Here is a 15663-nt window from a genome sequence, read left to right as displayed (position 1 = left end):
CTGATTTATGGCACACCATGTGGAGATATTACACTTTTACAACTATATTTTGGCAAAAATAAACTAAGCCCAAGTTTCAGCTATTTGTATAAATAGCTGAAAACTTTTTTTCAGCTATTTATGAAACTTTTATACAAATAAAAGCATAAAAAAGGAAGGGCCTTTGAATTATGCCAATTATAAAACATTGGCATTTTGGAACAACTACTTCATACACATTGAACATCCAAAAATGATATTTTATGGCGTTCATTTCAGTTTATGATCAAATTCGTCAGATTGAGTTTCCGTCTGATAGACTGTTTGTTTGTTCATGTTTGTTCCAAGACTTCCCTCTAAATTGCCTTTGTTGGCAATTTAATCCTGGTGGCTTTGTGGAATTTCTCTCAGCACAGAAAATCAATACCATGGATGGCGCTTTGCATTATAATGTTGGTCTTCCTCTACGTTATTACCAGGATCTGTCCGGTGTTGTTAAACAGACGAGCATTTATTGACTATGCTTTGTCTTTTCATCTCGTGAAATACAACTTTTGAATTTTATTAACTGTGGTCCATATAATTTTATAAATATGAAGTGTTTATTATAAGTTATAGACTTTCATGGTCTTATTTTGATGGCCATAGCAACTTACGACTTTAGCTAGGGAGGGAAAAAGAGGAGCAGCATATTTCTTAAAGAGAAAATGCTAAATTGCTTTTTTTTTTTTGCATTTAGACAATAAAGTCAGACTGGGGTTTGTTTCATTTTATCGGTTCATTTTGTACAACGCATTGCATCAAGTAAAACACACACACATCTTCAGCCTGGACATTCTGTCCCTATGCAGTTCCTCTCGATTCTCATCTCCCTCCAGCGCCCCTTCTGGGATTTCTCCCATTGAGGTTGATTTCTGCAGTTGAATTTCAACCGGGCCAATCAGCGCACAAAAGGATGACTTTTGAACGATTATTTTTGATTTTCCGTGCTGCTTTAGAGCTGTTGTCTGCCAATGGTCGTAGTTTGGCAGATGTTCAAAATCGCTTCCAAATATTGAGCAATTAAAATTGGAGCAAGAGAGATGTTTAAGACATTTAATTGCAACTCAAGCTTAGAGCTCTCATGAACAGCTCAGTAATTCTCATTTCACACTGTGGGAAGGTTGTCTACAGCGCACGCAATTTCCGGTAAACATAGCTTTGCTTCCTCCATGCTCCAGTTGGCACATTACATCCGTCACAACCAGACGTTAGCAATTGGGTAAAATCACATCCAATCATTTAAATCTTCAACATAGTCTACACCTCCAGCAAGCAACTGTTTTTTAACCTGGTTAATCTTCTTATTATGTCTATCTCTTTCATTATGTATATGCAGGTCTCTTAGTAAATGATTGTCTCCATTCCTCTTCCTGGCTTTGTTTCTGTTTTTGGTGCATTCTCCCATGAATCACCTAATGTTAGTATCAGCAGGCCATATATCCCTCAGTGCATGTGTGTGCATAAACACATTGCTTTTCCTGCTTATCTAGTATCTAGTTTATCCTTTCTTCCAGATACAGCTCAGAAAATTATGATGTTGTGAGAAAGTTCAAACTTTTTTGCCACTTGCATCTTGCATAGATTCATTCCACGTAGAGTGGAATATTTCTGTGGTTCTGCTAAGGTGTAATGGAAGCCCAGGTTGCTTTAATAGCAGCCTTTATGTCGTCTGCACGATTGGGTCTGGTGTCTTTCATCTTCCTTTTGACAATACTCTATTCATCTTTTATAATTCTCTCATTTTCTGAGGCACTGAATTTTAAGTTTTCATTTTCTGTAAGCCCTAATCATCAAAACTGCATCAAATAAAGGCTTGAAATAGTTCGCTTTATATGTATGTAATAAATCTATGCAATACCAGAGTTTCACTTTTCTGAAATGAGTGACAAAAAATATTAAAGTTGTCCAAGTTTGTTTTAGACGTACCTGTACATTTAAAGCGTATTTGTTTATTATTTCTGGAAGTCTCGTTTGTAACATTAATTTTTGCCTGAAACCAACAGAGTGTAGAGATCTTCAAGTTAATAAATTCATCGGAGCAAAATGTGTGACAGTTTTAATGAATTGCTGGGCCACTGTCCCTTTAAGGCTGCTTTAACACAGGAAATAAACATAGAAATTCTCTGGCCTTTGACACTGAAAGCTGAGCTGCCGTCTGTTGTTTGGACATAATAAAAACAAAGTGCAGCATGAGCCCCACAGCTATCACATGCCATGGATATTGCACATGTATACCAATGGTACAGTGTTTAAATATGCTCATAATTTTGCAATTACGGTAATATTCTCTCTGTTTCTCTTGGACTGTGTAAATCCTTGAAAAGGGAATATGTCTTTACACTCTGCTGCTTCTGCCAGCTAGCAAATAGAAAAAACTGTAAATACTAAAGTTCAACCTATTTATCTGTCCGGCGGTCTATGTATATAAAAAAAAAACAAAAAACAACTAAGTGCGGCCCCACCAGACCCCACCAGGGGAAAAACCTCGCAGGGTCTAATTGACCCAAACTCTTAAGACTGTAGGAGGGTTAAAGGTCGTGTGATTCTGACTTAAACTGTTTACAAGATTTGGAACAATACCAAAAAAATTACTGAAGGAAAAAAATTATTTTTTTATGTTACGCATTTATTTTACAGCAGATGGAAAAAATTAAAGGCATACAGTAAATGAAACGCATTGTGTATGTTTGTAATTAGGATAATTAAAAAATATTTTTGAACAGTGTGGGATCTGTTTTTACTCTTTAAGATCGTTTTCATGCATTTCTTTCAGGTACAATATTGAACTTTAGTGTTTTAATTGTTGTGTGCAAAACAAAAAGAAGTAATGTTACATTTAGAGACAAATGGGGGAAAAAAGGCAGAGAAGGCTTTTGTATCTGTAGCATTTCAGCACCTGCTAGCAGATTTATGGATATGTGCCGGCTCTGCCTATTCCTAATGTTAATGCACAATTGTCATGCTTATCCTTTTTTCCCCTCAATTGGTCCATTAAAATGTTCCATAAACCATTTTCCTTTGAAGGAAAGAAATTACTGCTTCAGTGTGGTAATCATGATGCCTCTTCTCTGTATGGCCCTATTGATCCACTGGGTCTGTGACTGTAAAACAAAATTCAAGTGATGGCTGATTTATTTATGGCAGTTAAACAATCGAGAGTACAGTTGAGCATTTGAAAAATGTATGAGCATTTATGTAGCTGCATTATTTTATTGTTCTCTCTTCTTTCCCTCGTTTTCTCTGTGTTGTTCTCCCAGGACGGGACCTTTGCCAAGGGGGACGTCGTCTCAAGTCCAGCAAAGAAAATCGGGCAGTCCTCCTTTGTCGACTTTGGTAAGAATTAAAAATAGCTTTTTTCCTTTCCTTGGGTCGAATAGTCTTGTTGGTTTAAAGCAGAGCCCTAATTATGATAATCTTGTGTTTTCTAATGCTGTTTTATTTAAACAAATCTTTCTGTATTCATAGGAAAATCTACTTTTCAATTATTAGTGTAGCAGGTGTAGCTATAGGTATAGCAGGTATAGATACCAGGTAGGAAAAATTAACAACGTCGAAATTGGCAGGTTTGAAAACATAAAAAAGGGCTAGTTGTTTTTCTAACGTATTAAAAGCCAAAGTTAGCATGTGATCTGGTGCGTCTTTGTTTTCTTTCCTCCCTCCATGTTTATCCGACAGTATATCTATGAGCATTGTTGTCTGAGTACCAGAAATAACAAGTGGGACATTATGATATTAATTTTTAAAGGACCCATTTATGAAACACTATACTAAGCTACTAATGTTATATTAAGTGAGTGTAACTGTTTTTGCAATAATGTTTTTTTTTTCTTTATGATGTGGCTAATGGGGGATCCAAATAAACAAACAAATGCTCCGCTTTATATACATAAAAAATTTATTTAGAATTTGCTTTGGGTTTATTTGTTAATAGGAACAGACACCGAGACGGAGGGGAAAATTAAAAGAAAGAAAGAAAAGAGGTAGGGAAGAACGTTAACAGGGAGAGTGAGAGAGAAATAGAAGTGAGAACAAGAGGGAGACGGAGAATACAAGACAACGGTAGGAATCTGCATCTACATCTGCAGAGAGAGAGAATAAAGCAGATCAAAACAGAGAACCGAGAAGCAACAGCAGCAAATAACAGATGTGTATGAAAGAACAACAATGTCGCTGAAAAGCACATGGTGCTTGTTAATATAAGGTGTTTCTAGTGGCAGCCGCAGCCCAAGGTCGTGTGTGTCTGGGAACACCTGAGTCCATACCTGATTCAGCTACAAAGCAAAGCTTCACAGTAAAAAAAACAAAAAACTGTTTTAGTTGAAACAAATGCAAAAAATGCCTTCATTTTGTTTGTGAAAACATAAAAAGTGTCATTGGACGACTAGTTCTGGCATTAGAACAATTTAGTAGGACATCCTTTCAATTTAATTAACAACACATGCTGCGTCATGGCACTTCACAAAGAAAGCATGAATGCAGCTTGATTGTGTATCATCTAATGCTTTGATTGAAATATGATTTTACATCTCTATAAAACATTAAAGCAACTGCATTGTTGAGGTTTGAGGAATGGATAGCAGTAGTTATATGGAACAATACAGAATAAGTAAATATGCATCCCTGGCCAGGTTGCCTTGGGGTCACAAATGTGTTTGTGACTTCTGCGTGACAGATTCATTTTTTTCTCTCTTCTTCTAGGCTTTTTAAGCTTCTGCATTTGAAGCCGCCTAGCTTCAAAGGATTCTAAATAAGACCTTATGGTCTCCCTAGCTTTGACGGTTTCACTGCAGCCCTCTCATCACGCGCACAAAAACCACACACTCTCACCCTTTACCCACGAGGCTTATCTCTCACACACAGTCACAGGCACGGAGTCCCACACAAGACAAGCCCACAATCCCATATGGAGCCAGATTTTTGTGAGGATCTTATCCTTTTAAACAATCCTGGCCAGCGAGATTCATTGTTAGGCTCAGCTTTACGTTTCTCCTCAGCAAATCTCCACTGGTTCACAAATCTCCAGGCTGCCTAAAGAGGCCCTTGGTCGTCCATCAGAGCGACCACACTGAGGACAGAAGAGGAGAACAACGCTGGCTACTTAAGCTTGTCTCTAATGTGAAAAACAATAAAGTTAGGGAGACCAAAACAATATTAGGCAGGTGGTCGTAATGTTCTGTCTTTTTAGTTTTAAACCTTCTTTCTGTTCAGATCTGTTTCAGCTGGTTGGATTTTTTTAAAGGTTTTGCTAAGTGAAAATTTTTCCCTCTTTTTTGAGGGAGAGGGGGCAGCGTTAAAATTGGTATAATCATTTTTGCTTTTGTTTTCCCCACAGTAACAAAAACGACTTCCCCAAAGTCAGCATGCATCCAGCTGATTCTGCAGCACTGCTTCTGTCTGAGACAGTGTCAGACCTTGTTCGCATTAATTCAGCAGTAACAGCAGGGAGCACCTAAATATCCGCGGGCCAAATATCCCAGCATATCGACTCGTGTACGGCCTGGCTTTTGTTTTTTTTGTTGTTTCTTTTGGATTATAAATCTGCTGCTTCATGCTGACTGAGCATTTCTAGTTATGTCTGGAAGAAAACAGCAAAGTCAGCAGGAGAAAGAACCTTTTTTTTTTTTTTTTTTTTTTTTTTAGTTTGGAACTGTGGCAATACTGTGCAATACAGCTGAATAAATAGGTAATTGTCTGTGCTACTCATTATGACAATTAGTTGCTAAATATGTGTAAGCCCTCTTAAATATTCTAATAAACTTAATTAGTTTATTGATATTTCACTCCTCTATCTGTCTGCGCTGTTTGTTTAAAAAGCTGTCAATGGTTGAGCGTTGTTTATTCAATATTAATTTAGTTCTTTGTGCTGCACATGCACATAAACACGCAGCCAAACACACAGTAACAGTTTTACGCCGATAAACACATCTCTGCTGCCAAGATTAATCTTTTAATCTCACTGCAGCTCGGGGTGCCCATCAAATATTTAGTGAACAAACTTGCCCTTCCCAAATTGCTGATGATCTATGAGCCTGAAGGGAAATGTCCTGTATGCTGTGTCTGAATATGTACATGTTCATATTCTCTCTGGAATATTATCAGTATTTTTGTTGTTTTTATTGGATCCCCCCCTAACCTCCCTATTATGTTAAGTTTCACTAAAGTTTTTCTTTTTTTCCCTATTTTCTTTTGTCTTTCATTCAATGTTTTCTTCTTCAGATGCTTTTGTCAACAGCTGAGGGTCAGATTTTACTACATTGTTTTGCTTTCTTCTTTTAATCCATATTCTGCATGTGATCTAAACATAAAACAAATCATTTTTAAATTTAATTTGGAAAATGAATTTCCTGCAGTCACTTTTTACAATTATTTTGAGTTATATCTAACACCAGCGAATCTGATCTGTGCAAACAACTGAATGAGTGATTGTGGATTAATTTAGATAACTTCAGATACACTGCAGCAAATAATTAAAAATACATTTAACTCGCAGAGATTTACAGCTACATTATTTTGTCAAACATATTTTGTGATGGCAAAGCGAGACAACATCAATAACAATGTCAGATCTGGTGTTTTCTAACAGAGATGCACCAATTAGAACTTTTATGTTGATTTCAAATCTCCATTTGTAAAAGGAAAAAAAAGTTATGACCATCCAATGCAATTACTTTCTGATGTCTTTAGTCGATTTAAATGAATTTAGAATTTCATTGTTTATTTTCAGAGCTATCAGTTTTCATTTCAACGCTTTTAATTTTAAATTAGAGCCTGGCTGCTCCCGGGCCTAATTCATTAGGTTTTCTCACCTCTGAGGACTTTGAAACCTTAAAGCCTCATTATTTTTACCTTGGATTTTGATTTAAGTCAAGCATGCCTAACACAACAATCTTCATTTTCTTTTGCTATCTTTTGATAAAGTGTATTTTACTTTCTTTTTAATCACTTGACCATAGTCCTGGAATTCTTTTGCTAAAATAGTCATTAGTCAACCATCACTATCAGCTTTCGTGCCCTTTTCACATTTTAAATGTGAAATATGTAAAAAGCATTCACCATTTTCACATCTGTCATAGTTACAAAGCTCAAAAGGCAAAAAAATGACTCTGTTGTGTTATATTTGGCCTTTTTTTAATCTCCTTGAAGTTTTGCTCTCTCTCGCTCTCATGCAGCTTGATTAAACCACTTGATATGATGAAAACAATTGATCACATTTTAATGTTTCCATATCTCCTCTGACTTCATTTTAGAATTTGCTACTGAAAATAGCAAAGTCTGAGTCTTCTTCACTAACATTTTCCACATCAATGCATATCTGTTGAGCAGAAAAAGTTTGGACCTTTAAATTTCCAAGCAGCTCGTCACACATCAGGGCCAATCAAGAAAAAAGAAAAAAAAAAATGTTGATTCCAATCACCACCTGATGTCTGGGTGCATCTCTAGTTTCTTATGTTATATATCAGGCTGATTGGAAGAATCCTAAAAGACAGTGTGCTCACCTCAATGAAAAATTCTTTGTTTTATCCCGATTGTTTAGCATTATTCGATATACAATGTAGACTGGATCCTATAAGAACCAAGTGTGGTCACAAAGGCAAGTGAATCCTCCATCTTGTTTTGTAAGGCGTTGTGTCCCCTGTCTCTTCCTATGTATTCTATTATTTACGTGGCCACTAACAAACAGAATGAATGTGTTTCCCTCCTGCTCTAACTTTGTCAACGTTACTGGCAAACACTGAATTCTATTAGAATGCATTTCTCTTTTACTGCAGCGTGGACGATTGTTATCTCCGTCTTTATCTTAAAAAAATTGACCATAAATGATAAGAGATGTAATGGACAAAAACAGAAGAGACAGAATAAGGAATATCTTACACGGCAGAAAGTACAGACGAGAGCAAATCGAAGCACCACGGTGTAGGCAGCACGGATAGAAAATAGAAAGTAGAGACGATGTGAGGCAGAGTAGAGAGCAGCGCTGGATCCCTGTGTGATCTGGAGTGGGAATTATTTCCATCACACATCACATTGTCAATTCTCACTCTCTGCTTTTACCTGCTCTTTTCTCCCCCTGTTCAGCGCTACATTTTTCTCAACACATAAAGGACTGTATGCGCCAGCCTGCCTGTACTTCTGTAGAAACTGCAGTACAGGTGGAAAACTTCTGTTTTCCACCTGTACTGCAGTTTTGGCTTCGTCTAAAAACTGCTGAAAAGCTAAAGTTCTGCGCTGCAGCAGAGGTACAGATGTTACAATGTTTAAGTCTGAGTAGTACATTTGACCTTCTCAGAAGATTGGGCAATTATTCATCAATATAATTTTTCATCGTACAATGCATTTTAAATTTGTTTTAATTTTTACATCAGATTGTAAAGTGATATTTGTTGTGATTAAAAGACAGCTATGTTCTTTCAATGTCCTCTGTAGCTTTAAAGCCTTGAGAGTAGAGAAGCATTTTCATGCACAAAACATATAAGAAATATTGGTTTTCTTAGTTTATTATCTCTGTTTAAACACCGTCTGTCCGTCCGTCCATCTGTCCATCCATCCATGTTTACTCATCAGCCATCCGTCTGTCCATCCATTTTTTTTCATCATCCAACAATTCAATTAACATCAGTCCATCATGTACAGATTCATCTACTCATCTATCCATTTTCTCATCCGTCTATCCTTCTGTCCATCTTTCCATCCATCCCTTTCAGTTCTGGGGGTTTCAGGGCTACAGTATTGGTATATAACACTGTGGTAGGGGTTCATCCTACTGTCTGCTGGTTTTGAACCCCGCTCCATCTGGAGAAAGTGATCGTTCTCATCCAGTTAAACTGTTTCTAATACGTATTCAGTGGATTGTCAGTGTCCTCTAATTTGACAAAGAAAAACAATACATTTTATTTGATCTCCAAACATTTTCACAAAACACATTAAGCTAACAATGTGATTTTAGTCGAGTATGAGACTATCGTACTGAAATTGAATTTTTAATCATAACCTACCTTTCACAAATTAGATTTTTTTTCTCTATTCGTGCAGAAAGCATTGATTCATCTTCAGCCATGCGTTTACCTTTAGAACGGCCATGGAAAGCAATAGGAAACCCATCCACTGTCTCGTGTTTATGAGCGAACGGTTCTGCTATTAGCCCGATTCCCATAATAAATGCACAGCATATGCCAGACAAAACACAACCATCTGCCTGATCACTCAAGTAATTGCTTTTTTCAAAGTGACAGCGGCTGATGCATAATTCATCATTAGGTAAAACGCAGTGAAGTTTCACAACCGGATGTGTCACCAGGCATCAGTGCAGGTGGAACACAGAGACCAGCAAAGGGGCACATTTTTTATGTTTTTAGAAACGGCAAAATCCCAGCATGTTTAAACGTGTTTTTTCAAAATGGGAAAGGCTGTCATCATGCCCTCTGTGTGTGTGGGTGATGAAGTGTGTGCTTCCAGGCAGGTAAGTCAGCATGTGCGCAGCCTAGTTGTCTCTACTCTGCCCTCAGGCGTTCTTTTTCCACTCATCTTATTATATCGTGTAACATTCACCTCCCTCCCTCTGTTCTGTCAGCCTCATTCTCCCCTCAACCACTTTGCACTTTTTTTTTTTCTATTCCTGCATTTTTTTATATATAATTTTACTGGCTGTCCTGTCCTGTCTTGTTAACCAGCCTACGCTGCTTTTCTACGCTCTTCTTCTTCTTCTTTTTTCTCTTTTGGCTCCATCACTTTCCTTCACTCCCAGAGAAAGGCCTGTACCTTTTTCAAACAGATGTAGTGCAGTGCTGCTTGTCTTGTTGAGATCAAAGTGGCTTTTACTTTGTGCCACGTGTGTGTATTTGTGCCAAAGACATCCCTCTCTAGACTTCCTAATGAAGGAAAGAGGTCCCAGGAGGAATAATAAAAACCTAATCAAGCTCCATTTTGTCAAAGAGTTTACATTAGCCCTAATGCAAACGTTTTTGTGGTTTGCAATTGCTGAATTTAGTTCATCATTTGCACATTTTAACATGCAGTTTGTAGCAAATATCAAAATTCCTCCATGAGCAAAGTGTCCCTTACTGAAAGAAAAGTCTTCTTTCCTAATGGCATTCACTACAGTTAAGTGGTGACCTTAAATATGAATTACCAACTGGACCATCTTCCCAATTTGCACTTTTCAAATGAATAAATGTGTTTTTCATTGAGCCTCAGTTCAGAGCTACAGTATTGGCATATACCAATACTGGTATACTGTGTTAACAAGACACTTTTCATGATCTTAACGATTCAGTTTTGGTTTTGTGTTAAAGATTGTTTGTTTTGTAGTTGTACTTTAATTATTTTATATCTTTGTTTGTTTCTCGGTTTCCTTTTTGTTTGTACTATTGCGTTGTTGTTAAAGGGATTCTTTAGTCTTCTTCACCGATCACTGTTACCATTGTTGGGTTTATTTTGCCTATTCATTCTTCTCAATCCATGCCCCATTTTCCTCACTGGGTGTATTATTTCGATATTTATATCAAATGATGCGTAGTATTGTTTCAGTTCCTCTATTATGATCTGTAGAGGGAGATGAAGATGAGAAAGATGTGAGACAAAACCGGTCAGTGACTACAGGAGGGGTTTGATTACTATCCCAACTTTTCAAGTAAGACTTGAATAGATCATTTTATGAACATACCAGTTTCAGCAGTCAACCTCTTGGTTGAATGAAATGATCAATTCGTCTCATGATAAAATAAAATGAGTCCTGTAATTTCCATTCTGATGAAAAATATTGTTTGAAGGGCAATTTTGTTTACAGGGTTAGTCCATTTTCATTCATTGTTTCGGTTGTATGTGTTTTTTATTTCCGTTTTATTGATTGTTTTTGGTTGTTGTGTTTTATTTTGTAATTTTAAAATGTATTCCAATGCCAGTTTGGAGAGTTTTGTACAAAATTCTAGTTTATTAGTCTTTGAGAGGATAAAGTCGCAATTTTATGCCATTATCAATATATAACTTGAAAATGGTCTCAAAACAACAATACTATTGATTATTGCAATACTTTCTGGGACAATTTATTGTTCGACAAAGTTTGTTACTGTGACCCAATGCAGGGTCCTGTCCTTTGCGTATCTTACAGCAAGCATCTGTTAGGTGGGATGTCTCAAAGTATGTTTGTGTGAACACGTGTGATAATTGGCAGACGTCGGGATATTTTGCAGCGTGTAATATGCCACCAGGTCACACGGCCTAATCGTACGGTCTGCAGTCTCTCATCTTTTTATCCACTTTGCCTTCTTGATGCCGTTTTCTCCAGTCCAGCGCCATTCTGCAGCTTCAGTGCACAGCTCCCTCAACCCGTCTCCAACATGCCACACGTCAACTGAAGGGGTACGAGGGGATAATGCGAGAGGGGAAGACAGACTCAAAGATGAGAGAAGTTGAAAGAAAGATAGAAGGAAAGGTAAAAAGGCGAGCATTAGGAAAAAAGGCGACTGGACTGAGGAGGCGAAGGTGGTCGAGTAAAGAGGACTATTACAGAGTCAGATGAATAGACGAGATGGAAGATGCAGGAAAGGGCAAGTAGGATGGGGGAGTGTGTGCGCTGAAGAACTGAATAATCAAAGAAATAACCTCAGCAGGACTGACTCTCTCCTAAACCTTTTGCTTTTCTCCACCTTGGTGTTTTGGCGCCGAAACTTTCCAGTAGAGCACGCCTCGATGCACACATGCTCTTATTTGAATTTATTTGCCTTGTTTCAACATTAATGCAACTAATTAGAAAGCATTGCTCACGTCTGAATAATTTTCTGCTGGTGGGGGGATGTGGGAGTGTGTTTTGTCCCACCATATGTTACAGTACATGTGCCGGTAGATATTAGCAGCAATCCTGCAGCCCGTTCGGATGTGTCCTTCCATCCATGTCGGTTTTTCTTTTTAATCTGATGCTTACCCTAAACTTAGGATGCTATAGAGTCCAAACTAGACATTTTGCATGTTTTATACCATGAAAAGGAGTCTTTTAAATTCACAGAATCTTGACTTATTAGCTTTTTCAGCATCTAATTATCTATCTCTTTTTCTCCCACTCTGCCTCTCGCTCAGTTGCCCCTGACAGCCACTTTGAGTTTCTCCTCCTCCCCATCTTTGCGCTGTCATTCATCATCAGAGTCATTCGGTTCTCCTCTTCCACAGGGCACAACATCTGCTAGGGAGTCTGGCTCTTACCATGTTGAAGCAAATTTGGATTAACAGAGCAGTGACAACCCGGGCTAAAATCGACTTTTTAAAGAAAAAATGTAAATAATAACTTTATGAGCACAGGATGAAACTTGTCAGTTAGTGGAAATGCACAAGAACAGCCTCCTGGAATGTAAACCATAAACTATGATGCTTATCAAATTAGTGAAAATCTTCCATCCATCCACCCACTCGCCCATCCACCCATCCATCCATCCGGTTTGGCTTTTAGATGCATAACGGAAACCTCCCATGTTGCTAAGTGATGCCAAGCACAGCCGCTGAGTTCCTTAGTGGGTTCACACTTTACTTCACTGACTTTGAAACGCAAAACAAAAAACAATCTACAACTGTTCCATTATCAGTTTTCTTCTGGAGAGCTCCTGCAAACATCCATTTGCAGCTTATTGAACTGCAGTTTTAACAGCACACCTAAGGCAAAGTATGACTCCGTGGGTCCTGCTTAATTTTTACTCTTCATCCATTCATGCAAACACACACACACCTCTTTCAAAACACAGTAGCACATCAGAAACAGCACACATATTTCCTAAGCAATTATTATTATTATATTTTTTTACAAAGGCATTACATTTCTTCATGTTTAGACCCATGCAAGACGTAGTTATGCCAAAATACGTGGTATGTTAATTAGCGTGACGGAGACTTAAAGCACAGTGGATGCAAGGACTGATTCATGGTCACAAATATTGCATTAAATCTTTGTTAATAGTCAACTGGCATGATCAAATTTAAAATCCATATTTCCAATTTCTTTGTCTAAAAGCTCAAGGCTGTCAATGGTGCAGAAAGTGGCCTACTCAATGTTGGTAGCAGTGGGTAGTAATTCATCATATAATGAAAAATCTTTTTAATTTCAAAAACTATTTTCCGTCTAACACTTGTACATTTGCAGACGTTTTGTTCTGCTCTGGAGTTTTCCAGGAATCTTTTTTAATATTTGTTTCTAAGTTTCAGCCTTCTCTGATATTTGGATTCATGTATGTATTCAATGTTGCCAAGGTGTCAACACCCTTTGCTCTTCAAAATATGTTCTGTTGTATGTATTCCTGGTGCTTGACCTTGTGGTATTTAAAACAAACCTTTTGGATAACAAAATAACTTCATGTTACAACAGCTTTACATTTTATCAAAAACATTTTGTTAAGCAGCACCAAATAGAAAATTTGTTCCTTTTACGTAAACCTGAGCTACAGCTGAACCTGGTCCAGTGAAGCCTTTTGGTTTTGAATATCCTCTGTTTTAACTGAGGGAAATTCACTTCTAACTTGTACTCCAAATAAACCCCGCGTGGTTTAATCCTGATATCAATTAATATTAATGAAATGGCAGTAATTACTTGTACTGGATAAAAAGAGTTGGGAACTCATTGTTCAAGTCTAGAGACATTATTGAAAGACATCAAAGAGACAAGTGCTGCTAGGATTTGTGTGTGCTGGTGGAAAACAAGCAGGTGTTCTTGTGATCCAGTTCACACATGGAAAATAAAAAAAAACACAGCACCTACTCCTTTGTTGCCTGAAACGTTGCTGCTCTCAAAGTCACAGCAGAACAAATTCACGGAGTAGAGATGGAATGAGAATATTAAAATAGCACAGTTGCGGGAAAGCAAAGTCTCACGTATCTCTTCAGTTCAACCCTGTATTTTTATTCCCTGATCTTACTTTGTGTTTTATTCTGGCAGATGGAGATGGCTATCAGGATCACCTTCTCCCCGCTTGTTTGGATGAAGCCTGTCAGAAGAGTGTCATCTACATCGCCAAGCGGAGTACAGAAGAGGTACACACACACGCACACACACCCACTCAACCACTTTCAGCGGTTAACCTGCTTTGTCCTGCTCAGACCTTTGCTGTCATCTGATATACTGGTTAATGGACAATCCTGTGGGAGGGAATAATTGAATCCCAAAGTAAAAAGAAACTGTCCTCTTGTTCTCATCTGAGTTATTGAATAAAATCTACTGTGAGATTCTTTTTGATGCTCAAGCAGTGCCCAGATTTATGGCACAAGCAAATGTGACCACCATCAGACTTCTGTGTCAATGGTTTATAACCCCAAAGCGACCCACATGCGCATAAGGAGAACGCAGACGGCACACACGGAAGTAATAATGAATGTCACCGACTGTGGATCGATTTTAAAGTTATTGAGGGCTGACAGTTTTGTCACAAAGGAAGTGAATAAAAACAAAGCGCAACTACTAGCTAGAGTCTTCTGTGGAGAACTGACTGCAAATTCTGTAGAGGAGGGGTGAAAAGACTGGAATTGGACCATTCACTGCGGTGAAAAAGTCTGCTTTAATGTAGCCGTAGGGTGTTTTCAGACTAGCCCTGTTTAGTCCACTTTAATCAAACTCTTTAATCATTTGCCCAGAAAGTCTAGTTCATTTGGGAAGGTGTGAATGCACTTTTGGTTCACCCTGATGTGGACCAAAAATGCAAACTCTGGTTTGCCAAAAAATTTAGATCTTGGTTCATTAGGAATTAACTCTGGTGTGGTTCAAATGCATATATGAATGCAAGGGATTCTGGGAAAGCAAACGCGAGAGTCTATTGCTATCAGGAGAAACGGCTCGAGGTCTTTTACTAAAGACAAATGAGAAATCCTACAACCGCTAAAATCTGAAGGCCCTCCATTTTGTTTACGTTTTGTGAGGAAGGAAGTTACGCTCATGTTTTCGTGTCATTTCCTTCAGCGGTTCTTGCTGATGTGCCACCGCAGGTGACTGGGGGAACAGGTTTCTCTAAAGAAACCCTTTCATTTGTCGACGTGAAAGCAAACCCCACCAGGTGAAAATGCAATAACAAATGTCACAATTTTGGTCCACAATCGAACCGACTCTACCGGACAATCAGGAGTGAAAACACCCTTAGTTCCTTCTGTTTGGTGAGTCTTTCCCAAAAAGACCTTTGGTTTGTCAACCATTCCTTAAGGGCTCTGGCTGCATGATTTGGGTCATTTACCTGCTGGAAGACAAACTCGCCTCAGTCTCAGGTCTAACAGTTAATAACAGGAAGTCTTCCAAGATTGGATGGTATTTAGCTTCATCATCTTTCAATGGCCAGCCTGAACCAGGTTTCTTGTTCTTAGTAAAGAGCAATGATAATCCCACCTTACGTTTTTCATGACAGGTTAAAACATAAAACTACCTTTGCATTAGAAATGGATACTTTAAAATATTTCAACATGTGAACAATTTAGTTCGAATCCCAACACGACAAATATTTACCTGCAGTTCACCAATTGTTTCTCTGATACAATTGTTGTCTATTTCAAGAAGCCAGTAGCCATGTGGCTCACTGCAGGAGGTCTGGGCTGATTCAGGACATCACTTTGTTTGTGGAACAGTGTGAATGTGACAGATTTGCACACACGTTCGCTCATGTAGTTTCATCTAATTAACGTGTATGCATT

The 15663-nt window shown here is 38.1% G+C and overlaps 1 protein-coding gene across 1 annotated transcript in view; it reads left to right on the top strand.

Moving 5' to 3' along the window:
- itfg1 (integrin alpha FG-GAP repeat containing 1) overlaps positions 1–15663 on the top strand; it is a 167348-nt gene that overhangs the window by 35337 nt on the left and 116348 nt on the right. Inside the window, exons 8-9 of the mRNA XM_028014996.1 lie at positions 3279–3354; positions 13931–14025. Coding sequence (XP_027870797.1) covers positions 3279–3354; positions 13931–14025 — 171 coding nt within the window. The remainder of the gene's footprint in view (positions 1–3278; positions 3355–13930; positions 14026–15663) is intronic.

Source organism: Xiphophorus couchianus, chromosome 4, assembly GCF_001444195.1.
Source record: "Xiphophorus couchianus chromosome 4, X_couchianus-1.0, whole genome shotgun sequence".
NCBI classification, from domain to species: Eukaryota; Metazoa; Chordata; class Actinopteri; order Cyprinodontiformes; family Poeciliidae; genus Xiphophorus; species Xiphophorus couchianus.
The sequence above is the reverse complement of the archived record's forward strand: the minus strand, read 5'-3'. Positions and strand labels throughout refer to the sequence as shown.